General features: G+C 46.0%; 1 protein-coding gene across 1 annotated transcript in view; it reads left to right on the top strand.

Annotated features, from left to right (window-relative positions):
- Window positions 1-27469, top strand: part of LOC126108860 (pancreas transcription factor 1 subunit alpha-like) — a gene marked incomplete at its 5' end in the record, with an annotated part of 155659 nt that overhangs the window by 12802 nt on the left and 115388 nt on the right. Inside the window, one exon of the mRNA XM_049914225.1 lies at window positions 25529-25709. Within this exon, the coding sequence (XP_049770182.1) occupies window positions 25529-25709 (181 nt within the window). The remainder of the gene's footprint in view (window positions 1-25528; window positions 25710-27469) is intronic.

The raw sequence follows: 27469 nt of genomic DNA, 5'->3' as shown, positions 1-27469 counted from the left end.
ATATACTGCTTGACTCTTCGGTGAAGGTATGTTCTCGAAACTTCAACAAAAGCCCGTACCGAGCTACTGAGCGTCTCTCTTGCAGAATCTTCCACTGGAGTTTATTTATCATCTCCGTAACGCTTTCGCGATTGCTAAATGATCCTGTAACGAAGCGCGCTGCTCTCCGTTGGATCTTCTCTATGTCTTGTATCAACCGTATCTGGTACGGATCCCACACTGCTGAGCAGTATTCGAGCAGTAGGCGAACAAGCGTACTGTGACCTACTTCCTTTGTTTTCGGATTGCATTTGCTTAGGATTCTTCCAATGAATCTCAGTCTGGCATCTGCTTTACCGACGATCAACATTTTATGATCATTCCATTTTAAATCACTCCTAATGCCTACTCCCAGATAACTTATGGTATTAACTGCTTCCAGTTGCTGACCTATTTTGTAGCTAAATGATAAAGGATCTATCTTTCTGTGTATTCTCAGCACATTACACTTGTCTACATTGAGATTCAATACTATTAGTATTGTTATTTCAGCTTTAAAAAAAATTGACATGTCCCATACCCACGAGGATCAGCTCAGCACGAATCTATGGAACGAAAAACTAATCTAATCTAACCTAATCTACCTTCGTCGATTCGGCTACACACTTGCACAAAAAGAAAAGATCCAGAGGCATAATCACAGAAACCAGTACCTGTATGTTAGTAGTATTGACCCTGGCTGTCGAGACACTTGTCCCACTGTGACACAAGGCGGTGAATGGCTGTCTCATAAAATTCCCGGGGCTGCGATGTTAACCAGTTCCACACGTACAGCTGGACGTCGTCGTCCGAGGTGAATCGTTTGCCCCTCAGAGCCTTTTAAAAGAGGACAAGAGATGGTGTAATCACAGGGAGAGAGGTCCGGTTTGTATGGACGGCGGCCGAGAACCTCCCACTTGAATTTCTGCAGGAGTTTATAATGTTACTTAAAATCCGTGTTGATTGCAAAAAAAATTTTTTTTTGTTTATTATTCATATGACCGGTTTCGGTTCATTCAGAACCATCTTCAGATCTGATATTTCAGTTACAAGAGTAACCCGTCCAAATACAGCAACTTTCACATGCTACGTCACATAAAAAAAAAAAAAACAGCATGTGAAAGTTGCTGGATTTGGACGGGTTACTCTTGTAACTGAAATATCAGATCTGAAGATGGTTCTGAATGAACCGAAACCGGTCATATGAATAATAAAAAAAATTTTTTGCAATCAAGACGGATTTTAAGTAACATTATAAAATCACTGATTGCTGTTATCCCACAAGACATTATGTCTGTTTTTGCAAAGTTTCTGCAAGAGTGCCGCGACTGTGTTGGTCATATGAGGCTCTGCATTGACGTGAATCAGACTAGGGAAAGGAGTAAGACAAGGATGCCGTTTATCACCTACTCTTTTCAACCTGTACTCGGAAAATATGATTGACCAATGCTCATTAGATGACAAAGGAGTAGAAATTGGAGGAAGAAGAGTAGGGTGCTTGAGATTTGCTGATGACATGGTCCTTCTAGCCACAGGGGAAAAAGAATTACAGGGTTTGGTGGACACCATTGCAACTAACGGGAAAAAAAATATGGAATGAAAATTAACACAAATAAAACAAAAATATTGGCAATAGGAGGAAATAAGGAAATAAAAATTGTGCCGAATGGAGAAACACTAGAACAGGTGCAAAATTTTAAGTATCTTGGAAGCAGGATAGACACCGACTGGAAGTGCACCACAGAAATTAAAACAAGGATAGCAATGGCAAAAGAGGCGTTTTATAAGAAAAGGAGAATCTTCTGCAGCGGTCTGGACAGAGAACTTAGAAAGAGACTCATAAAATGTCTTGTATGGAGTGTTCTTCTATGTTGTTGTTGTTGTTGTGGTCTTCAGTCCTGAGACTGGTTTGATGCAGCTCTCCATGCTACTCTATCCTGTGCAAGCTTCTTCATCTCCCAGTACCTACTGCAACCTACATCCTTCAGAATCTGCTTAGTGTATTCATCTCTTAATCTCCCCCTGCGATTTTTACCCTCCATGCTGCCCTTCAATACTAAATTGGTGATCCCTTGATGCCTCAGAACATGTCCTACCAACCGATCCCTTCTCCTGCTCAAGTTTTGCCACAAACTTCTCTTCTCCCCAATCCTATTCAATACTTCCTCATTAGTTATGTGATCTACCCATCTAATCTTCAGCACTCTTCTGTAGCACCACATTTCGAAAGCTTCTATTCTCTTCTTGTCCAAACTATTTACCGTCCATGTTTCACTTCCATACATGGCTACACTCCATACAGAAATGACTTCCTGACACTTCTTCTTCTATATGGCGCTGAAACATGGACTATGAGGAAAAAAGACAGAGAAAGGCCGGAGGCTTTTGAGATCTGGACATGGCGGAAGATGGAAAGAATAAGTTGGATGGACAGAGTAAAAAATGAAGAGGTACTGAGAAGAGTGGGAGAGAAAAGACAGTTACTAGATGCAATAAAGAGAGGTAAAAGAAATTGGATTGGGCATATATTAAGAAAGAATGACGGACTGATAAAAACAGTTTTAGAAGGTTATGTAGAAGGGAAAAGGAAGCGAGGAAGGAAGAGATTCCAGATACTGGATGACATGATGGACGGTACAACATACAGCAGCCTTAAGAAGGAAGCAATGGATCGCAGAAAATGGAGAGGCAAAGGACCTGCTAATGTAGCAGATAACTGATGATCATGATGGAGCAGAATGACCCCACGGGTGAGACTGCCTGGTCGTTTTGATTTGCTCGCTTCGAGAAGGGTGGTCAAGGTCTGCGAGAAACGCTGGGTATTCACTGTTGTCCCGTGCTGCAGGAAGTGAATTAGCAGAGGTGAATCATTTTTGGCCCCCTTAAAAAGGGCTGTGAGGGGCAACGATTCACCTTGGACGACGACGCCCAGCTGTACAGGGAGAACTGGTTAACATAGCGTCCCCGGGAATTTTATGACACAGCCATTCTCCGCCTTGTGTCATAGTGCCTCAACAGCCAGGGTGAGTAGTTCTAACATACGGGTTCTGGTTTTCGTAATATCCCCCCGGCTCGTTTCTTTCTGAACGCCCCTTATATATTTAGATTGGGAGTTTGCATGTCCCTTATCAGATTTTCTAGTTTCCCTTACACATTCAACTTTCTGACATTCCACACCTCGACTTATAGAACTTTCGTTGGTTATACAATCTTTTTATCATGATCACCTCCCCCTTGGCAGCCACTTCCCGGAGATCCGAAAGTGGGACTATACCGGAATCTTTTGCCAGTGCAGAAATCATCATGACACTTCTCCAATTACAGGTCACATGCTCTCCAGATACAGGTTACGTGTCTTTAGTGCAGTGGTTTCCATTGCCTTCTGTATCCCCATGTCGTTGATCGAGAAAATGGTTCAAATGGCTCCAAGAACTATGGGACTTAACATCTGAGATCATCAGTCCCCTAGACTTAGAACTACACTACTGGCCATTAAAATTGCTACACCAAGAAGAAATGCAGATGATAAACAGGTATTCACTGGACAAATATATTATACTAGAACTGACATGTGATTACATTTTCACCCTATTTGGGTGCATAGATCCTCAGAAATCGGTTCTCAGGACAACCACCTCTGGCCGCAATAACGGCCTTGATACGCCTGCCCATTGAGTCAAACAGAGCGCGGATGGCGTGTACAAGTACAGCTGCCCATGCAGCTTCAACACGATAACACAGTTCATCAAGAGTAGTGACTGGCGTATTGTGACGAGCCAATTGCTCGGCCACCAGTGACCAGACGTTTTCAATTGCTGAGAGGTCTGGAGAATGTGCTGGCCAGGGCAGCAGTCGAACATTTTCTGTATCCAGAAAGGCCCGTACAGGGCCTGCAAAATGCGGTCGTGCATTATCCTGCTGAAATATAGGTTTTCGCAGGGATCGAATGAAGGGTAGAGCCACTGGTCGTAACACATCTCAAATGTAACGTCCACTGTTCAAAGTGCCGTCAATGCGGATAAGAGGTGACAGAAACGTGTAACCAATGGCAGCCCATACAATCACGCCGGCTCATACGCCAGTATGGCGATGACAAATACACGCTTCCAATGTGCGTTCACCGCGATGTCGCCAAACACGTATGCGACCATCGTGATGCTGTAAACAGAACCTGGATTCATCCGAAAAAATGACGTTTTGCCATTCGTGCCCACAGATTCGTCGTCGAGTACACCATCGCAGGCGCTCCTGTCACTAATGCAGCGTCAAGGGTAACCGCAGACACGGTCTCCGAGCTGTTACGCTATGCTGCTGCAAACGTTGTCGAACTGTTCGTGCAGATGGTTGTTGTCTTGCAAACGTCCCCATCTGTTGACTCAGGGGTCGAGACGTGGCAGCACGATCCGTTACAGCCATGCGGATAAGATGCCTGTCATCCCGACTGCTAGTGATACGAGGCCGTTGGGATCCAGCACGGCTTTCCGTATTACCCTCCTGAACCCACCGATTCCATATCCTGCAACCAGTCATTGGATCTCGACCAACGCGAGCAGCTATGTCGCGATACGATAAACCGCAATCGCGATAGGCTACAATCCGACCTTTATCAAAGTCGTTAACGTGATGGTACGCATTTCTTCTCCTTACACGAGGCATCACAACAACGTTTCACCAGGCAACGCCGGTCAACTGCTGCTTGTGTATGAGAAATCGGATGGAAGCTTTCCTCGTGTGAGCACGTTGTAGGTGTCGCCACCGGCGCGAAGCTTGTGTGAATGCTCTGAAAAGTTAATCATTTGCATATCACAGCATCTTCTTCCTGTCGGTTAAATTTCGCGTCTGTAGCACGTCATCTTCGTGGTGTAGCAATTTTAATGACCAGTAGTGTACTTAAACCTAACTAACCTAAGGACATCACACACATCCATGCCCGAGGCAGGATTCGAACCTGCGACTGTAGCAGCACCGCGGTTCCAGACTGCAGCGCCTAGAACCGCTCGGCCACAACGACCGGATGCCGTTGATCATTGCTGATAGTTCCACCTTTAGAGGCAGTTTCCCACCGGAAGGACAAGAGAGTGACTTGAAGCTGTGTCATCTTCTCCGCCTCTTTCACGAGGTCACTGGCAGAATGAGGGTGACTTCTTATGCCGGAAGTCTTCGGCCGCCAAATGCTGATTACTAATCAAAATTTATGCGGTGGTGGGTTTCGAACTCCGGACCGAGGACGTTTTGATCACTAATCAAAGACGCTTTGAAGAAATGAGTTAGTAATAATACTAAAGCTAGAAGCAGATATGGACACTATCCATGTAAATCGCTGCACACTATTGTACCCTGCTAGAGGGGAAATTCGTTCTCCATCATCCTCTGTGGCAGCCATACCACTCTTTGGGGCAAACAAGTCCTTACCCTCCCCCCCCCCTCCACCCCCCCGTGACATGAGTCCTTTTCGCTTTTCATTTTGCCGATAGAATAGACTGGGGTCATCGGACAGCGATATGCACATACAGGGTGTTACGAAAACGTACGGCCAAACTTTCAGGAAACATTCCTCACACACAAATAAAGAAAAGACGTTATGTAGACATGTGTCCGGAAACGCTTAATTTCCATGCTAGAGCTCATTTTAGTTTCGTCAGTATGTACCGTACTTCCTCGATTCACCGCCAGTTGGCCCAATTGAAGGAAGGTAATGTTGACTTGGGTGCTTGTGTTGACATGCGACTCATTGCTCTACAGTACTAGCATCGAGCACATCAGCACGTAGCATCAACAGGTTAGTGTTCATCACGAACGTGGTTTTGCAGTCAATGCAGTGTTTACAAATGCGGAGTTGGCAGATGCCCATTTGATGTACGGATTAGCACGGGGCAATAGCCGTGGCGCGGTACGTTTGTATCGAGACAGATTTCCAGAACGAAGGTGTCCCGACAGGAAGACGTTCGAAACAATTGATCGGCGTCTTAGGGAGCACGGAACATTCCAGCCTATGACTCGCGACTAGGGAAAACCTAGAACGACGAGGACACCTGCAATGGACGAGGCAATTCTTCGTGCAGTTGACGCTAACCCTAATGTCAGGGTCAAAGAAGTTGCTGCTGTAGAAGGTAACGTTGACCACGTCACTGTATGGAGAGTGCTACGGCAGAACCAGTTGTTTCCGTACCGTGTACAGCGTGTGCAGGCACTATCAGCAGCTGATTGGCCTCCACGAGTACACTTCTGCGAATGGTTCATCCGACAATGTGTCAATCCTCATTTCAGTGCTAATGTTCTCTTTACGGATGAGGCTTCATTCCAACGTGATCAAATTGTAAATTTTCACAATCAACATGTGTAGGCTGACGAGAATCCGCACGCAATTGTGCAATCACGTCATCAACACAGATTTTCTGTGAACGTTTGGGCAGGCATTGTCGGTGATGTCTCGATTGGGCCCCACGTTCTTCCACCTACGCTCAATGGAGCACGTTATGATTTCATACGGGATACTCTACCTGTGCTGCTAGAACATGTGCCATTACAAGTACGACACAACATGTGGTTCATGCACGATGGAGCTCCTGCACATTTCAGTCGAAGTGTTCGTACGCTTCTCAACAACAGATTCGGTGAACGACGGATTGGTAGAGGCGGACCAATTCCGTGGCCTCCACGCTCTCCTGACCTCAACCCTCTCGACTTTCATTTATGGGGGCATTTGAAAGCTCTCGTCTACGCAACCCTGGTACCAAATGTAGAGACGCTTCGTGCTCGTATTGTGGACGGCTGTGATACAATGCGCCATTCTCCAGGGCTGCATCAGCGCATCAGGGATTCTGTGCGAGGGAGGGTGGATGCACGTATCCTCGCTAACGTAGTCCTTTTTGAACATTTCCTGTAACAAAGTGTTTGAAGTCACGCTGGTACGTTCTGTTGCTGTGTGTTTCCATTCCATGATTAATGTGGTTTGAAGAGAAGTAATAAAATGAGCTGTAACATGGAAAGTAAGCGTTTCCGGACACATGTCCACAAAACATCTTTTCTTTATTTGTGTGTGAGGAATGTTTCCTGAAAGTTTGGCCGTACCTTTTTGTAACACCCTGTATTCAGATGGCGTTAGCATCATCTACAAGGTGCGGCGTATTTACGGAGCTGTCATTTGGGCTAAGGTGAATAAGGAGAAAAGGTTTCCGACAGGAATTAACAGAGTTTAAACGCGGAATATTAATTGTAGCTACCCGCATCAGACATTCCATTTCGGCAACCGTTAGGAAACTAAGTATTCCGAGATCCACAGTGTTAAAAGTGGGCCGAGAATACCACATTTCAGGCGGACAACGCAAAGGCCGACGGCCTTCACTTAACGATCGAGAGTAGCGGCGTTTCCGTAGAGGTGTCAATGCTAACAGACAAGCAACACTGCGTGAAATAACCTCAGAAATCAATGTGGGACGTGCGACGAATGTATCCTTCAGGACAGTGCAGCAGAAGTTAATGGGCTGTCGCATCAGATGACCGATGTGAGTATCTTTGCTAACAGCCCGAAATCGGCTGCAACGCTTCTCCTGGCCTCTTGGCCATATCGGTTGGACCATATAAGACTGGTCAGATGAGTCCCGATTTCAGTTGGTAAGAGCTGATGGTAGGCTTTGAGAGTGGCGCACACCCTGCGAATACAAGTACCTAAGTTGTTAACAGGGCAGTGTGCAAGCTTGTGGCAGCTCCATTAACGGTGTCGGATGTGTTTACATGTCCTCTAGTCCAACAAAAAATGGTTCATATGGCTCTGAGCACTATGGGAGATAACATCTGAGGTCATCAGTCCCCTAGAACTTAGAACTACTTAAGCCTAAGGACATCACACACATCAATGCCCGACGCAGCATTCGAACCTGTGACCGTAGCAGCAGCTCGGTTCCGGACTGCAGCGTCTAGAACCGCTCGGCCACAGCGGCCGGCTCTGGTGCAGTACAACCGATCATTGGCTACAAATTGGTTATGTTCGCCTGTTTAGAGACCGTGTACCCAAACAACGATGCCACTTTTATGGGTGACAATGCGCCATGTCATTAGGCCGTAATTGGTTCGAATAACATTCCCGATAATTCGATCGAATGACTTGGCCACCGAGAATCACATCGAACATTTATGGGACGTAATCGAGAGGTCAGTTCGCGTACAAAATCCGGCACGGGCAATACTTTCGCAATAGTGGAAAATATTGGACCGGCAATGATTTCGCAATTATGGGTCGCTAGCAGTAAAGGAAACAAAAGAAAGATTCGGTGTAGGTATTGAAATCCATGGAGAAGAAATAAAAACTTAGAGGCTCGTCGATGACATTGTAATTCTGTCAATCACAGCAAAGGACTTGGAAGAGCAGCTAAACGGAATGGACAGTGTCTTGAAAGAAGGATGTAAGATGAACATCAAGAAAAGCAAAACGAGGATAATGGAATGTATTCGAATTAAGTCGGGTGATGCTGAGGGAATTAGATTAGGAAATGAGACACTTATAGTAGTAAAGGAGTTTTGCTGTTTGGGGAGCAAAATAACTGACGATGTTCGAAGTAGAGAGGATACAAAATGTAGACTGGCAATGGCAAGGAAAGAGTTTCTGAAGAAGGGAAATTTGTTAACATCGAGCATAGATTTACGTGTCTGGAAGTCGTTTATGAAAGTACTTGTATGGAGTGTAGCCATGTATGGAAGTCAAACATGGACGATAAATAGTTTAGACAAGAACAGAATAGAAGCTTTGGAAATGTGGTGCTACAGAAGAATGCTGAAGATTAGATACGTAGATCACATAACTAATGAGGAGGTATTGAACAGAATTGGGGAGAAGAGGAATTTGTGGCACACCTTGACTAGAAGAAGGGGTCGGTTGCTAGGACATGTTCTAAGGCACCAAGGAAGAAGTGATCGGTTGGTAAGGCATATTCTGAGGCATCAAGGGATCACCAATTTAGTATTGGAGGGCAGCGTGGAGGGTAAAAATCGTAGAGGTAGACCAAGAGATGAATACACTAAGCAGATTCAGAAGGATGTAGGTTGCAGTAGGTACTGGGAGATGAAGCAGCTTGCACAGGATAGAGTAGCATGGAGAGCTGCATCAAACCAGTCTCAGGACTGAAGACCAGAACAACAACATAGGGCAGCATGTCTCCATACTTCCGCAGAGAATTCTCAACGACATGTTGAGTCCATGCCGCATCAAGATGGTGCACTGCTGAGGGCCAAAGGAGACCCGACTTGATATTAATTATCTCACCTCAATGTACAGGATGCATCAAAAAAAATCATACGATTTGGCTCGTCTATATCTCTGAAACTAATAATTGTATACAATTAATTTTCTTTTTTGATGAACGGGAAGCTCAAACAGATTTTTTGATACCTTTTCATACGTGTTCAAAATGCCCCCCTTGAGGATGACGGCGTATGTGAATGCGGTACTCAAGTTGTTCCCACACTACAGCGAGCGTGTTCGAGTTACACAGCATCCACAGCTGCTATTACGCGAATCATTGTTGTTCGTACCAACGGTTTCTCGATTTGAGTTCTTCTGCAGTCATTTTCGCGGATAACCTTCTACATCTACATCAACATCCATACTCCGCAAGCCACCTGACGGTGTGTGGCGGAGGGCACCTTGAGTACCTCTATCGGTTCTCCCTTCTATTCCAGTCTCGTATTGTTCGTGGAAAGAAGGATTGTCGGTATGCCTCTGTGTGGGCTCTAATCTCTCTGATTTTGTCCTCACGGTCTCTTCGCGAGATATACGTAGGAGGGAGCAATATACTGCTTGACTCTTCGGTGAAGGTATGTTCTCGAAACTTTGACAAAAGCCCGTACCGAGCTACTGAGCGTCTCTCCTGCAGAACCTTCCACTGGAGTTTATCTATCATCTCCGTAACGCTTTCGCGATTGCTAAATGATCCTGTAACGAAGCGCGCTGCTCTCCGTTGGATCTTCTCTATGTCTTGTATCAACCCTATCTGGTACGGATCCCACACTGCTGAGCAGTATTCGAGCAGTGGGCGAACAAGCGTACTGTGACCTATTTCCTTTGTTTTCGGATTGCATTTCCTTAGGATTCTTCCAATGAATCTCAGTCTGGCATCTGCTTTACCGACGATCAACATTTTATGATCATTCCATTTTAAATCACTCCTAATGCGTACTCCCAGATAATTTATGGTATTAACTGCTTCCAGTTGCTGACCTATTTTGTAGCTAAATGATAAAGGATCTATCTTTCTGTGTATTCTCAGCACAGTACACTTGTCTACATTGAGATTCAATACTATTAGTATTTTTATTTCAGCTTTAAAAAAAAATTGACATGTTCCATATCCACGAGGATCAGCTCAGCACGAATCTATGGAACGAAAAACTAATCTAATCTAACCTAATCTACCTTCGTCAATTCGGCTACACACTTGCACAAAAAGAAAAGATCCAGAGGCATAATCACAGAAACCAGTACCTGTATGTTAGTAGTATTGACCCTGGATGTCGAGACACTTGTCCCACTGTGACACAAGGCGGTGAATGGCTGTCTCATAAAATTCCCGGGGCTGCGATGTTAACCAGTTCCACACGTACAGCTGGACGTCGTCGTCCGAGGTGAATCGTTTGCCCCTCAGAGCCTTTTAAAAGAGGACAAGAGATGGTGTAATCACAGGGAGAGAGGTCCGGTTTGTATGGACGGCGGCCGAGAACCTCCCACTTGAATTTCTGCAGGAGTTTATAATGTTACTTAAAATCCGTGTTGATTGCAAAAAAAATTTTTTTTTTTTTTTTTATTCATATGACCGGTTTCGGTTCATTCAGAACCATCTTCAGATCTGATATTTCAGTTACAAGAGTAACCCGTCCAAATCCAGCAACTTTCACATGCTACGTCACATTAAAAAAAAAACAGCATGTGAACGTTGCTGGATTTGGACGGGTTACTCTTGTAACTGAAATATCAGATCTGAAGATGGTTCTGAATGAACCGAAACCGGTCATATGAATAATAAAAAAATTTTTTTGCAATCAAGACGGATTTTAAGTAACATTATAAAATCACTGATTGCTGTTATCCCACAAGACATTATGTCTGTTTTTGCAAAGTTTCTTCAGGAGTGCCGCGATTGTGTTGGTCATATGAGGCTCTGCATTGACGTGGATCAGACTAGGGAAAGGAGTAAGACAAGGATGCTGTTTATCACCTACTCTTTTCAACCTGTACTCGGAAAATATGATTGACCAATGCTCATTAGATGACAAAGGAGTAGAAATTGGAGGAAGAAGAGTAGGGTGCTTGAGATTTGCTTATGACATGGTCCTTCTAGCCACAGGGGAAAAAGAATTACAGGGTTTGGTGGACACCATTGCAACTAACGGGAAAAAAAATATGGAATGAAAATTAACACAAATAAAACAAAAATATTGGCAATAGGAGGAAATAAGGAAATAAAAATTGTGCCGAATGGAGAAACACTAGAACAGGTGCAAAATTTTAAGTATCTTGGAAGCAGGATAGACACCGACTGGAAGTGCACCGCAGAAATTGAAACAAGGATAGCAATGGCAAAAGAGGCGTTTTATAAGAAAAGGAGAATCTTCTGCAGCGGTCTGGACAGAGAACTTAGAAAGAGACTCATAAAATGTCTTGTATGGAGTGTTCTTCTATGTTGTTGTTGTTGTTGTTGTGGTCTTCAGTCCTGAGACTGGTTTGATGCAGCTCTCCATGCTACTCTATCCTGTGCAAGCTTCTTCATCTCCCAGTACCTACTGCAACCTACATCCTTCAGAATCTGCTTAGTGTATTCATCTCTTAATCTCCCCCTGCGATTTTTACCCTCCATGCTGCCCTTCAATACTAAATTGGTGATCCCTTGATGCCTCAGAACATGTCCTACCAACCGATCCCTTCTCCTGCTCAAGTTTTGCCACAAACTTCTCTTCTCCCCAATCCTATTCAATACTTCCTCATTAGTTACGTGATCTACCCATCTAATCTTCAGCATTCTTCTGTAGCACCACATTTCGAAAGCTTCTATTCTCTTCTTGTCCAAACTATTTACCGTCCATGTTTCACTTCCATACATGGCTACACTCCATACAAATACTTTCAGAAATGACTTCCTGACACTTCTTCTTCTATATGGCGCTGAAACATGAACTATGAGGAAAAAAGACAGAGAAAGGCCGGAGGCTTTTGAGATCTGGACATGGCGGAAGATGGAAAGAATAAGTTGGATGGACAGAGTAAAAAATGAAGAGGTACTGAGAAGAGTGGGAGAGAAAAGACAGTTACTAGATGCAATAAAGAGAAGTAAAAGAAATTGGATTGGGCATATATTAAGAAAGAATGACGGACTGATAAAAACAGTTTTAGAAGGTTATGTAGAAGGGAAAAGGAAGCGAGGAAGGAAGAGATTCCAGATACTGGATGACATGATGGACGGTACAACATACAGCAGCCTTAAGAAGGAAGCAATGGATCGCAGAAAATGGAGAGGCAAAGGACCTGCTAATGTAGCAGATAACTGATGATCATGATGGAGCAGAATGACCCCACGGGTGAGACTGCCTGGTCGTTTTGATTTGTTCGCTTCGAGAAGGGTGGTCAAGGTCTGCGAGAAACGCTGGGTATTCACTGTTGTCCCGTGCTGCAGGAAGTGAATTAGCAGAGGTGAATCATTTTTGGCCCCCTTAAAAAGGGCTGTGAGGGGCAACGATTCACCTTGGACGACGACGCCCAGCTGTACAGGGAGAACTGGTTAACATAGCGTCCCCGGGAATTTTATGACACAGCCATTCTCCGCGTTGTGTCATAGTGTCTCAACAGCCAGGGAGAGTAGTTCTAACATACGGGTTCTGGTTTTCGTAATATCGCCCCGGCTCGTTTCTTTCTGAACGCCCCTTATATATTTAGATTGGGAGTTTGCATGTCCCTTATCAGATTTTCTACCTTCCCTTACACATTCAACTTTCTGACATTCCACACCTCGACTTATAGAACTTTCGTTGGTTATACAATCTTTTTATCATGATCACCTCCCCCTTGGCAGCCACTTCCCGGAGATCCGAAAGTGGGACTATACCGGAATCTTTTGCCAGTGCAGAAATCATCATGACACTTCTCCAATTACAGGTCACATGCTCTCCAGATACAGGTTACGTGTCTTCAGTGCAGTGGTTTCCATTGCCTTCTGTATCCCCATGTCGTTGATCGAGAAAATGGTTCAAATGGCTCCAAGAACTATGGGACTTAACATCTGAGATCATCAGTCCCCTAGACTTAGAACTACACTACTGGCCATTAAAATTGCTACACCAAGAAGAAATGCAGATGATAAACAGGTATTCACTGGACAAATATATTATACTAGAACTGACATGTGATTACATTTTCACCCTATTTGGGTGCATAGATCCTCAGAAATCGGTTCCCAGGACAACCACGTCTGGCCGCAATAACGGCCTTGATACGCCTGCCCATTGAGTCAAACAGAGCGCGGATGGCGTGTACAAGTACAGCTGCCCATGCAGCTTCAACACGATAACACAGTTCATCAAGAGTAGTGACTGGCGTATTGTGACGAGCCAATTGCTCGGCCACCAGTGACCAGACGTTTTCAATTGCTGAGAGGTCTGGAGAATGTGCTGGCCAGGGCAGCAGTCGAACATTTTCTGTATCCAGAAAGGCCCGTACAGGGCCTGCAAAATGCGGTCGTGCATTATCCTGCTGAAATGTACGGTTTCGCAGGGATCGAATGAAGGGTAGAGCCACGGGTCGTAACACATCTGAAATGTAACGTCCACTGTTCAAAGTGCCGTCAATGCGAACAAGAGGTGACCGAAACGTGTAACCAATGATACCCCATACCATCACGCCGGCTGATACGCCAGTATGGCGATGACGAATACACGCTTCCAATGTGCGTTTACCGCGATGTCGCCAAACACAAATGCGACCATCGTGATGCTGTAAACAGAACCTGGATTCACCCTAAAGAATTACGTTTTGCCATTCGTGCACCAAGGTTCGTCGTCGAGTACACCATCGCAGGCGCTCCTGTCTGTGATGCAGCGTCAAGTGTAACCGGAGCCGTGGTCTCCAAGCTGTTACGCCATGCTGCTGCAAACGTCGTCGAACTGTTCGTGCAGATGGTTGTTGTCTTGCAAACGTCCCCATCTGTTGACTCAGGGATCGAGACGTGGCTGCACGACCCGTTACAGCCGTGCGGATAAGATGCCTGTCATCTCGACTGCTAGTGATACGAGGCCGTTGGGATCCAGCACGGCGTTCCGTATTACCCTCCTGAACCCACCAATTCCATATTCTGTTAACAGTCATTGGATCTCGACCAACGCGAGCAGCTATGTCGCGATACGATAAACCGCAATCGCGATAGGCTACAATCCGACCTTTATCAAAGTCGTTAACGTGATTGTACGCATTTCTGCTCCTTACACGAGGCATCACAATAACGTTTCACCAGGCAACGCCGGTCAACTGCTGCATGTGTATGAGAAATCGGGTGGAAACTTTCCTCGTGTCAGTACGTTGTAGGTGTCGCCACCGGCGCGAAGCTTGTGTGAATGCTCTGAAAAGCTAATCATTTGCATATCACAGCATCTTCTTCCTGTCGGTTAAATTTCGCGTCTGTAGCACGTCATCTTCGTGGTGTAGCAATTTTAATGGCCAGTAGTGTACTTAAACCTAACTAACCTAAGGACATCACACACATCCATGCCCGAGGCAGGATTCGAACCTGCGACTGTAGCAGCAGCGCGGTTCCAGACTGCAGCGCCTAGAACAGCTCGGCCACAGCGGCCGGATGCCGTTGATCATTGCTGATAGTTCCACCTTTAGAGGCAGTTTCCCACCGGAAGGACAAGAGAGTGACCTGAAGCTGTGTCATCTTCTCCGCCTCTTTCACGAGGTCACTGGCAGAATGAGGGTGACTTATTATGCCGGAAGTCTTCGGCCGCCAAATGCTGATTACTAATCAAAACTTATGCGGTGGTGGGTTTCGAACTCCGGACCGAGGACGTTTTGATCACTAATCAAAGACGCTTTGAAGAAATGAATTAGTAATAATACTAAAGCTAGAAGCAGATATGGACAGTATCCATGTAAATCGCTGCACACAATTGTACCCTGCTAGAGGGGAAATTCGTTCTCCATCATCCTCTGTGGCAGCCATACCACTCTTTGGGGCAAACAAGTCCTTACCCTCCCCCCCCCCCCCCCCCCCCCCCACTGACATGAGTCCTTCTCGCTTTTCATTTTGCCGATAGAATAGACTGGGGTCATCGGACAGCGATATGCACATACAGGGTGTTACGAATAGGTACGGCCAAACTTTCAGGAAACATTCCTCACACACAAATAAAGAAAAGACGTTATGTGGACATGTGTCCGGAAACGCTTAATTTCTATGTTAGAGCTCATTTTAGTTTCGTCAGTATGTACCGTACTTCCTCGATTCACCGCCAGTTGGCCCAATTGAAGGAAGGTAATGTTGACTTGGGTGCTTGTGTTGACATGCGACTCATTGCTCTACAGTACTAGCATCGAGCACATCAGCACGTAGCATCAACAGGTTAGTGTTCATCACGAACGTGGTTTTGCAGTCAATGCAGTGTTTACAAATGCGGAGTTGGCAGATGCCCATTTGATGTACGGATTAGCACGAGGCAATAGCCGTGGCGCGGTACGTTTGTATCGAGACAGATTTCCAGAACGAAGGTGTCCCGACAGGAAGACGTTCGAAGCAATTGATCGGCGTCTTAGGGAGCACGGAACATTCCAGCCTATGACTCGCGACTGGGGAAGACCTAGGACGACGAGGACACCTGCAATGGACGAGGCAATTCTTCGTGCAGTCGACGATAACCCTAATGTCAGCGTCATAGAAGTTGCTGCTGTACAAGGTAACGTTGACCACGTCACTGTATGGAGAGGCTACGGGAGAACCAGTTGTTTCCGTACCGTGTACGGCGTGTGCAGGCACTATCCGCAGCTGATTGGCCTCCACGGGTACACTTCTGCGAATGGTTCATCCAAGTGCAAATGTTCTCTTTACGGATGTGCCTTCATTCCAACGTGATCAATTTGTAAATTTTCACAATCAACATGTATGGGCTGACGAGAATCCGCAAGCAATTGTGCAATCACGTCATCAACACAGATTTTCTGTGAACGTTTGGGCAGGCATTGTCGGTGATGTCTCGATTCGGCCCCATGTTCTTCCACCTACGCTCAATGGAGCACGTTATCACGATTTCATACGGGATACTCTACATGTGCTGCTAGAACATGTGCCTTTACAAGTACGACACAACATGTGGTTCATGCACGATGGATCTCCTGCACATTTCAGTCGAAGTTTTCGTACGCTTCTCAACAACGGATTCGGTGACCGACGGATTGATAGAGGCGGACCAATCCCATGGTCTCCACGCTCTCCTGACCTCAACCCTCTCGACTTTCATTTATGGGGGCATTTGAAAGCTCTCGTCTACGCAAGCCCGGTACCAAATGTAGAGACTCTTCGTGCTCGTATTGTGGACGGCTGTGATACAATACGCCATTCTCCAGGGCTGCATCAGCGCATCAGGGATTCCGTGCGACGGAGGGTGGATGCACGTATCCTCGCTAACGTAGGCCTTTTTGAACATTTCCTGTAACAAAGTGTTTGAAGTCACGCTGGTACGTTCTGTTGCTGTGTGTTTCCATTCCATGATTAATGTGGTTTGAAGAGAAGTAATAAAATGAGCTGTAACATGGAAAGTAAGCGTTTCCGGACACATGTCCACATAACATCTTTTCTTTATTTGTGTGTGAGGATTGTTTCCTGAAAGTTTGGCCCTACCTTTTTGTAGCACCCTGTATACAGATGGCGGCAGCATGATCTACAAGGTACGGCGTATTTACTGAGCTGTCATTTGGGCTAAGGTGATTAAGGAGAAAAGGTTTCCGACAGGAATTAACAGAGTTTAAACGCGGAATATTAATTGTAGCTACACGCATCAGACATTCCATTTCGGCAACCGTTAGGAAACTCGGTATTCCGAGATCCGCAGTGCTAAAAGTGTGCCGAGAATACCACATTTCAGGCGGACAACGGGAAGGCCGACGGCCTTCACTTAACGATCCAGAGTAGCGGCGTTTCCGTACAGGTGTCAATGCTAACAGACAAGCAACGCTGCGTGAAATAACCTCAGAAATCAATGTGGGACGTGCGACGAATGTATCCTTGCATGGGGGCTTAATTAAATTTTATGATTATGCAAACAATTTTACTGTCTGTCCGGTTACGCAGTCTCGTAACCGGTTGGCCCTGACTAGTATTTGTACGCAATCTGACTGCATAGAATAACAACAAGAAATGAAAGAAAACTTCCGTTAACACAATTAATTAATTAAGTCCCCAGCAACTATAAAACCTACGAAACAACAAAACTCAAGTGTAGCTGTTCTGTGTGTGGAAGTGTGATTCAACGTACACATCTGGCACGGTTCTTCCTCAATGAGACCAGATATTTTAAACACCATTTGTACTGAAGTAACTAAAAAAAAACAGAAATACTATAACTGCACATAGAAACCACAATACACTCTGATACAAGAACACGAGCCAGATGCTTGTTGACTGAACCTGTGACCAAGAGGCATTATTGTTTAAGACATTGAAATAATAAAAAAAAGGAATTTTTTTACCTTCATATACACTCCTGGAAATTGAAATAAGAACACCGTGAATTCATTGTCCCAGGAAGGGGAAACTTTATTGACACATTCCTGGGGTCAGATACATCACATGATCACACTGACAGAACCACAGGCACATAGACACAGGCAACAGAGCATGCACAATGTCGGCACTAGTACAGTGTATATCCACCTTTCGCAGCAATGCAGGCTGCTATTCTCCCGTGGAGACGATCGTAGAGATGCTGGATGTAGTCCTGTGGAACGGCTTGCCATGCCATTTCCACCTGGCGCCTCAGTTGGACCAGCGTTCGTGCTGGACGTGCAGACCGCGTGAGACGACGCTTCATCCAGTCCCAAACATGCTCAATGGGGGACAGATCCGGAGATCTTGCTGGCCAGGGTAGTTGACTTACACCTTCTAGAGCACGTTGGGTGGCACGGGATACATGCGGACGTGCATTGTCCTGTTGGAACAGCAAGTTCCCTTGCCGGTCTAGGAATGGTAGAACGATGGGTTCGATGACGGTTTGGATGTACCGTGCACTATTCAGTGTCCCCTCGACGATCACCAGTGGTGTACGGCCAGTGAAGGAGATCGCTCCCCACACCATGATGCCGGGTGTTGGCCCTGTGTGCCTCGGTCGTATGCAGTCCTGATTGTGGCGCTCACCTGGACGGCGCCAAACACGCATACGACCATCATTGGCACCAAGGCAGAAGCGACTCACATCGCTGAAGACGACACGTCTCCATTCGTCCCTCCATTCACGCCTGTCGCGACACCACTGGTGGCGGGCTGCACGATGTTGGGGCGTGAGCGGAAGACGGCGTAACGGTGTGCGGGACCGTAGCCCAGCTTCATGGAGACGGTTGCGAATGGTCCTCGCCGATACCCCAGGAGCAACAGTGTCCCTAATTTGCTGGGAAGTGGCGGTGCGGTCCCCTACGGCACTGCGTAGGATCCTACGGTCTCGGCGTGCATCCGTGCGTCGCTGCGGTCCGGTCCCAGGTCGACGGGCACGTGCACCTTCCGCCGACCACTGGCGACAACATCGATGTACTGTGGAGACCTCACGCCCCACGCGTTGAGCAATTCGGCGGTACGTCCACCCGGCCTCCCGCATGCCCACTATACGCCCTCGCTCAAAGTCCGTCAACTGCACATACGGTTCACGTCCACGCTGTCGCGGCATGCTACCAGTGTTAAAGACTGCGATGGAGCTCCGTATGCCACGGCAAACTGGCTGACACTGATGGCGGCGGTGCACAAATGCTGCGCAGCTAGCGCCATTCGACGGCCAACACCGCGGTTCCTGGTGTGTCCGCTGTGCCGTGCGTGTGATCATTTCTTGTACAGGCCTCTCGCAGTGTCCGGAGCAAGTATGGTGGGTCTGACACATCGGTGTCAATGTGTCCTTTTTTCCATTTCCAGGAGTGTATATTGACGAAAAGCACATTACAGCATCCCTAATCCAACAACATCTGGTGTCTAGCCCATCAAAACAATATGTCAACATCTGAACAAGCACTCTCCGTGGGAACTTCTCAACAACGACACGCTACTGCAACATCTCCACAAGCACTCTCTACCACCGCTTTTCGACAAGAACTCCACGACGACTTCACGACAAGCACTACCTACCACCGCTTCTGAACAACTACGGCCTGTGGAGGCGGCTCAATAATACACTTCGGCGCAATCTCTGGCGCTGTGACTCAGTGTAGCCACCTTTCATCCTTCAGGACAGTGCAGCGGAAGTTAATGCGCTGTCGCAACAGATGACCGATGTGAGTGTCTTTGCTAACAGCCCGAAATCGCCTGCAACGCCTCTCCTGGGCACTTGGCCATATCGGTTGGACCATATAAGACTGGGCAGATGAGTCCCGATTCCAGTTGGTAACAGCTGGTGGTAGGGTTTAAGAGTGGCGCAGACCCTGCGAATACACGTACCTAAGTTGTCAACAAGGCAGTGTGCAAGCTTGTGGCAGCTCCATTAACGGTGTCGGATGTGTTTACATGTCCTCTGGTCCAACAAAAAATGGTTCATACGAGGTGTGGCCAGAAAAAAACCGGACTAGTACTGGTGAAACAATAAAACGAATGCAATAAGGCTGGAAGTCGCGTGGCCTGTCACGTGACTCTCGCTCCGCCTACTGCTCGAGTTTCATCTGCCTCCTGCACTCAGTCTGCCCGTGGCGTCTGTTTTAAGTAGTTGACGTTTTGTCTGTGTGTCGGAAAATGTTGAGTGTACAGAAAGAACAGCGTGTTAATATCAAATTTTGTTTCAAACTAGGAAAATCTGCAAGTGAAACGTTTGTAATGTTACAACAAGTGTACGGCGATGATTGTTTATCGCGAACACAAGTGTTTGAGTGGTTTAAACGATTTAAAGATGGCCGCGAAGACACCAGTGATGACACTCGCACTGGCAGACCACTGTCAGCAAAAACTGATGCAAACATTGAAAAAATCGGTAAACTTGTTCGACAAGATTGCCGTCAACTCCTGTTAACTCAGACACTGCTCTGATTGTTAAACGGCGATCTTGTCGAACAAGTTTACCGATTTTTTCAATGTTTGCATCAGTTTTTGCTGACAATGGTCTGCCAGTGCGAGTGTCATCACTGGTGTCTTCGCGGCCATCTTTAAATCGTTTAAACCACTCAAACACTCGTGTTCGCGATAAACAATCATCGCCGTATACTTTTTGTAGCATTACAAACGTTTCACTTGCAGATTTTCCTAGTTTGAAACAAAATTTGATATTAACACGCTGTTCTTTCTGTACACTCAACATTTTCCGACGCACAGACAAAACGTCAACTACTTAAAACAGACGCCACGGGCAGACTGAGTGCAGGAGGCAGATGAAACTCGAGCAGTAGGCGGAGCGAGAGTCAGGTGACAGGCCACGCGACTTTCAGCCTTATTGCATTCGTTTTATTGTTTCACCAGTACTAGTCCGGTTTTTTTCTGGCCACACCTCGTATGGCTCTGAGCACTACGCGACTTAACATCTGAGGTCATCAGTCCCCTGGAACTTAGAACTACTTAAACCTAAGGACATCACACACATCCATGCCCGACGCAGTATTCGAACCTGTGACCGTAGCAGCAGCGCGGTTCCGGACTGCAGCGTCCAGAACCGCTCGGTCACAGCAGCCGGCTCTGGTGCAGTACAGCCGATCATTGGCTACAAATTGGTTATGTTCGCCTGCTTGGAGACCGTGTACCCAAACAACGATGCCACTTTTATGGATGACAATGCGCCATGTCATTAGGCCATAATTGTTCACGATTGGTTCGAATAACATTCCCGAAAATTCGATCGAATGACTTGGCCACCGAGAATCACATCGGACATTTATGGGACATAATCGAGAGGTCAGTTCGCGTACAAAGTCCGGCACAGGCAATACTTTCGCAATTGTGGAAAATCTTGCACCGGCAATGATTTCGCAATTATGGGTCGCTAGCAGTAAAGGAAACAAAAGAAAAATTCGGTGTAGGTATTGAAATACATGGAGAAGAAATAAAAACTTCGAGTTTCCCCGATGACATTGTAATTCTGTCAGAGACAGCAAAGGACTTGGAAGAGCAGTTGAACGGAATGGACAGTGTCTTGAAACGAGGGTATGAGATGAACATCAACAAAAGCAAAACGAGGATAATGGAATGTACTCGAAATAAGTCGGGTGATGCTGAGGGAATTAGATTAGGAAATGAGACACTTATAGTAGTAAAGGAGTTTTGCTGTTTGGGGAGCAAAATAACTGATGATGGTCGAAGTAGAGAGGAAATAAAATGTAGACTGGCAATGGCAAGGAAAGCGTTTCTGAAGAAGGGAAATTTATTAACATCGAGCATAGATTTATGTGTCAGGAAGTCGTTTATGAAAGTACTTGTATGGAGTGTAGCTATGTATGGAAGTGAAACATGGACGATAAATAGTTTAGACAAGAAGAGAAATGTGGTGCTACAGAAGAATGCTGAAGATTAGATGCGTAGATCACATAACTAATGAGGTGCAGAACAGAATTGGGGAGACGAGGAATTTGTGGCACACCTTGACTAGAAGAAGGGATCGGTTGGTAGGGCTTGTTCTGAGGCACCAAGGGATTACCAATTTAGTATTGGAGGGCAGCAAGGAGGGTAAAAATCGTAGAGGTAGACCAAGAGATGAATACACTAAGCAGATTCAGAAGGATGTAGGTTGCAATAGGTACTGGGAGATGAAGAAGCTTGCACAGGATAGAGTAGCATGTAGAGCTGCATCAAACCAAAAGACCACAACAACAACATAGGGCAGCATGTCTCAATACTTCCGCAGAGAATTTCCAACGACATGTTGAGTCAATGCCGCATCAAGATAGTGCACTACTGAGGGCCAAAGGAGACCCGACTTGATATTAATTATCTCACCTCAATGTACAGGGTGCATCAAAAACAATCATCCGATTTGGCTCGTCTATATCTCTGAAACTAATAATTGTATGCAATTAATTTTCTTTTTTGATGAACGCGAAGCTCAAACAGATTTTTTGATACCTTTTCATACGTGTTCAAAATGCCCCCCTTGAGGATGACGGCGTATGTGAATGCGGTACTCAAGTTGTTCCCACACTACAGCGAGCATGTTCGAGTTACAGCAGCCACAGCTGCTATTACGCGAATCATTGTTGTTCGTAACGGAGGCACATAAACAGAGTCTTTTATCATCCGCACAACAAATAATCACGTACACTCAGGTCCGGTGACCTTCAAGGCGAGCAATGTAAGGCTGAATCAGCTGGTCCAGTGCGAACCATCCATCGTTCAATAATTTTTTTTTTTTTCACTGAGGTCATCAGTCCCCTAGAACCTAGAACCACTTAAACCTAACTAACCTAAGGACATCACACACCTCCATGCCCGAGGCAGGATTCGAACCTGCGACCGTAGCAGTCGCGCAGTTCCGGCATGTAGCGCCTAGAGCCGCTCGGCCACAGCGGCCGGCGTTCAGTAATCCTTTGATTTAAAAATTCCCGCACTTCCAGATGGCGGTGCCCCACCCTGTTGGTAAATCAGGTCGTTCGAGTCAGTCTCCAACTGTGGCAAAAGCTAGTTCTCAAACCTATAGAGATATGTACTTCGTGTAACAGTGTTCTTGGCAAAGAAAAATAGCGCACACACCTTTTCTCGTGAAACTGCACGAAACACATTAAATTTTGGGGACTTCTTCTCATGTTGTACGACTTCATGTGGTTGCTATGTAGCCAATATCCTCACATTATGGCGGTTCACCTTTCCATTTGAATGGAATGTTGCGTCGTCACTAAACACTATGTGTCTGTGTCAGACACTTGGGGACGGCCCGGGCGATTCGCCTTTACAGAAACAACCTGTTTCTCGGAATTGCTAATGCCATCGTCTAATGCTCTGTGCTGCAGGAGGTTCCACACCGTACCTAGTACGAAAGTCACACTGAACAGTTATTACTCACTCGCACTGCGGAAAACGCAGAACAGAAAACGCTTTCTGTTGCCCCGACCCCGACACCATTTTTACTAGAACTGAAGTGGGAACCATTTAAAACTCGAGAGTAGCCACTTTGTTCACGCACATAGCCGGCCGGAGTGGCCGTGCGGTTCTAGGCGCTACCGTCTGGAACCGCGCGACCGATACGGTCGCAGGTTCGAATCCTGCCTCGGGCATGGATGTGTGTCATGTCCTTAGGTTAGTTAGGTTTAAGTAGTTCTAAGTTCTAGGGGACTGGTGACGTCAGAAGTTAAGTCCCATAGTGCTCAGACCCATTTTTTTCACGCACATATCTCAAATAACATAACAGTTTTTTTTTTTTTAAATACATCGGATGATTCTTTTCGATACACCCTGTATATGTCCCCAGTATTTCCTGTCCAGTTTTCTTATGCGAGCACGTGAAATAACTTCTGTGAGCTCTTGTTTCTATGGTGGAATTATTTTCAGTTTATTAAGTGAGTAGTTATTTGCATTTTTAAGTGAGCTTTTAGCTAGGGAAAATAGATTCCTATAAGTAATGGCTGAGAGCTGTTTAATTTGTTAGTGTGAAGTTGTTAATGAGTGACCTTTGTAGTATTGGTGAGAACTCCCCTCCCCTGTCTCCTTTAAGTTTGTCTCTTTTCCTCTCTACCCCCCCCCCCTCTCTGACTCTCTTTTAACTGCCTCCTGTAAGTATCTCTCCTTCTCTTTCTGCCTACTTCCCTCTCTCTGTTGTCTCTTTCGCCCCTCTCTGTCCCTCTACCTCCCCCCCCTCTCTCTCTCTCAACTCTTCCCTTTAAGTCTCTCTCTCTCTCTCTCTCTCTCTCTCTCTCTCTCTCTCAACTCTTCCCTTTAAGTCTCTCTCTTTCTCTCTGTCGATTCTCTCCCCCCCTCCCTCTCTCTCTCAACTCTTCCCTTTAAGTCTCTCTCTCTCTTTCTCTCTCAATTCTCTCCCTAAGTCTGTATCTCTCTCCCTCCCCCCGCATTCTGTATCTCTCTCAACTCTTCCCTTTAAGTCTCACTCTCTCTTTCTCTCTGTTCTCTCCTTTAAGTCTGTATCTCTCCCTCCCCCCTCCCCCCTCCCCACCCTCTCAAAATTCTCTCCTTGTTGTGTACATAGTTCCGCGTAGTCAGCGCGTACACAACTTTCCCACTAGAGCGCGCCCCGCTAAGCACAACAGCGCTGCCTTAGAGATGGACCAAATTCTGCTTCCACCGATCCGCGTATTGATATGTAACGCAGCCAATGAGATTGCTGCTAACGTAGAACTTTTTCTCCTCGCGGATCACACTCGCGCAGTGATACCTGAACGCTCGAGGTATTAGAACGAGTGTACAGACCTCCGATTAGTCAGTCTGCATTAGTTTGCACCAGTCTATAGTCAAGTTTCAGTCTGCGCCTAATACGATTAACATATTCCTGTACATAGCCATGAAGATAAATGAATAGACACTTTGTCAAGTATCAGAGATATGTGACAATAAGATTAACGTACCAAGATCAAAGGAACTTCAGATTGTTAATTGTAAATAGCATCCAGAATCAAGTTAAGTAAGGTTTATGATTGTTATTATTTTAATAAATGTGTGTGAAAATTAATCAGGTTCTGTTTAAAGTTGGTCACCGTCAATCTGCTACTCTAAGCGTACATGTGGCATTTCTATTGTCTGACCTAACGGCAGAAGATAAACACGCCACGATAAGACCACGAGACATATTGCTGACACTCGCCTACTTCGTTAGAGCGACAAGTCAAATAATGTGATGGTGTGTGTACCGAAGGTCTTACAGTACGCACACCACGCTCCTTGAACTCTGCATCTCTCTCTCTCCCTCCCTCTCTCTCTCTGTCAATTCTCTCCTTTAACCTTTAATTCTGTATCTCTCTCCCTCCTTCCCTCTCTCTCTCTCTCTCTCTCTCTCTCTAAGTCTCTCTCTGTCTCTCAATTCTCTCCTTTAACCTTTAAGTCTGTATCTCCCTCCCTCCCTCCCTCTCTCTCTCTCTCTCTCTCTCTCTCTCTCTCTCTCTCTCTCCTTTAACCTTTAAGTCTGTATCTCCCTCCCTCCCTCCCTCCCTCTCTCTCTCTCTCTCTCTCTCTCTCTCTCTCTCTCTCTCTCTCTCTATTTTTCTCTCTGTCTCTCAATTCCCTCCTTTAAGTCTGTATCTCTCTCTCTCAACTCTTCCCTTTAAGTCCCTCTATTTCTTTCCCTCTGTCTCCCAATTCCCTCCTTTAAGCCTGTATCTCTCTCCCTCTCTCTTCTCTCTCTGTCTCTTTACATTGCAGAAATCTGTCGGCAGGTGGACACGCTGAAGTTGGCCATCGGCTACATCAACTTCCTGAGCGAGTTGGTGGCGTCGGACCGTGCGGGGGCGGCAGGAGGCGTCGGCGGCGGCGGCGGGGGTGGACTCGGGGGTGGCGGCTTGCGCGGCGTGGGCCACGGCCCGCTGCGCGATCAGCCCAAGAAGGTCATCCTCAGGGGTCAGTACACAGCCCACCTCACTCTCACATGCAATACTTTACTGCCGCCTGTCTCTGTTATCCCCTTCACTGCCAATTTAATCAACATAAACTATGTTTCCAAAATGAGATTTTCACTCTGCAGCGGAGTGTGCGCTGATATGAAACTTCCTGGCAGATTAAAACTGTGTGCTCGACCGAGACTCGAACTCGGGACCTTTGCCTTTTGCGGGCAAGTGCTCTACCATGTGAGCTATCGAAGCTGTCCTCACAGCTTGACTTCTGCCAGTACCTCGTCTCTTACCTTCCAAACTTTACAGAAGCTCTCCTGCCAACCTTGCAGAACTAGCACTCCTGAAAGAAAGGATATTGCGGGGACATGGCTTAGCCACAGCCCGAATTCGAGTCTCGGTCGAGCACACAGTTTTAATCTGCCAGGAAGTTTCATAAACTATGTTGTTCCACAGATCTTTTCAAGTCTCAAACATTTACGATGTATATAAAGAGCGTGGAAAAGTTTGACAGGACATAGAGGATGCTCCACAGAACAATTTGATGTGGGAACCTGGGGTCAAATAAACCAGCTTAAGGAGATGATAGGAATAAAATCACATTACTGTGTACATCTTAATTAACAATAGTTACAGTTAACTGCAAATACCATCACTGACACAATTAATGCAACCATTTGTACTGTATAGACCTATATCTCTAACGTCGATCAGTTGTAGAATTTTGGAACACGTATTGTGTTGGAGTATAATGACTTTTCTGGAGACTAGAAATCTACTCTGTAGGAATCAGCATGGGTTTCGAAAAAGACGGTCATGTGAAACCCAACTCGCGCTATTCGTCCACGAGACTCAGAGGGCCGTAGACACGGGTTCACAGGTAGATGCCGTGTTTCTTGACTTCCGCAAGGCGTTCGATACAGTTCCCCACAGTCGTTTAATGAACAAAGTAAGAGCATCTGGACTATCAGACCAATTATGTGATTGGATTGAGGAGTTCCTAGATAACAGGACGCAGCATGTCATTCTCAATGGAGAGAAGTCTTCCGAAGTAAGAGTGATTTCAGGTGTGCCGCAGGGGAGTGTCGTAGGACCGTTGCTATTCACAATATACATAAATGACCTGGTGGATGACATCGGAAGTTCACTGAGGCTCTTTGCAGATCATGCTGTGGTGTATCGAGAGGTTGTAAGAATGGAAAATTGTACTGAAATGCAGGAGGATCTGCAGCGAATTGACGCATGGTGCAGGGAATGGCAACTGAATCTCAATGTAGACAAGTGTAATGTGCTGCGAATACACAGAAAGATAGAACCTTTATCATTTAGCTACAAAATACCAGGTCAGCAGCTGGAAGCAGTTAATACCATAAATTATCTGGGAGTACGCATTAGGAGTGATTTAAAATGGAATGAAAAAAAATGGTTCAAATGGCTCTGAGCACTATGGGACTCAACATCTTAGGTCATAAGTCCCCTAGAACTTAGAACTACTTAAACCTAACTAACCTAAGGACATCACACACACCCATGCCCGAGGCAGGATTCGAACCTGCGACCGTAGCAGTCCCGCGGTTCCGGACTGCAGCGCCAGAACCGCTAGACCACCGCGGCCGGCTAAAATGGAATGACCATATAATGTTGATCGTCGGTAAAGCAGATGCCAGACTGAGATTCATTGGAAGAATCCTAAGCAAATGCAATCCGAAAACAAAGGAAGTAGGTTACAGTACGCTTGTTCGCCCACTGCTCGAATACTGCTCAGCAGTG

This window comes from Schistocerca cancellata, chromosome 11 (genome assembly GCF_023864275.1).
Source record: "Schistocerca cancellata isolate TAMUIC-IGC-003103 chromosome 11, iqSchCanc2.1, whole genome shotgun sequence".
NCBI classification, from domain to species: Eukaryota; Metazoa; Arthropoda; class Insecta; order Orthoptera; family Acrididae; genus Schistocerca; species Schistocerca cancellata.
This window is presented reverse-complemented; position numbering and strand designations above follow the sequence as displayed.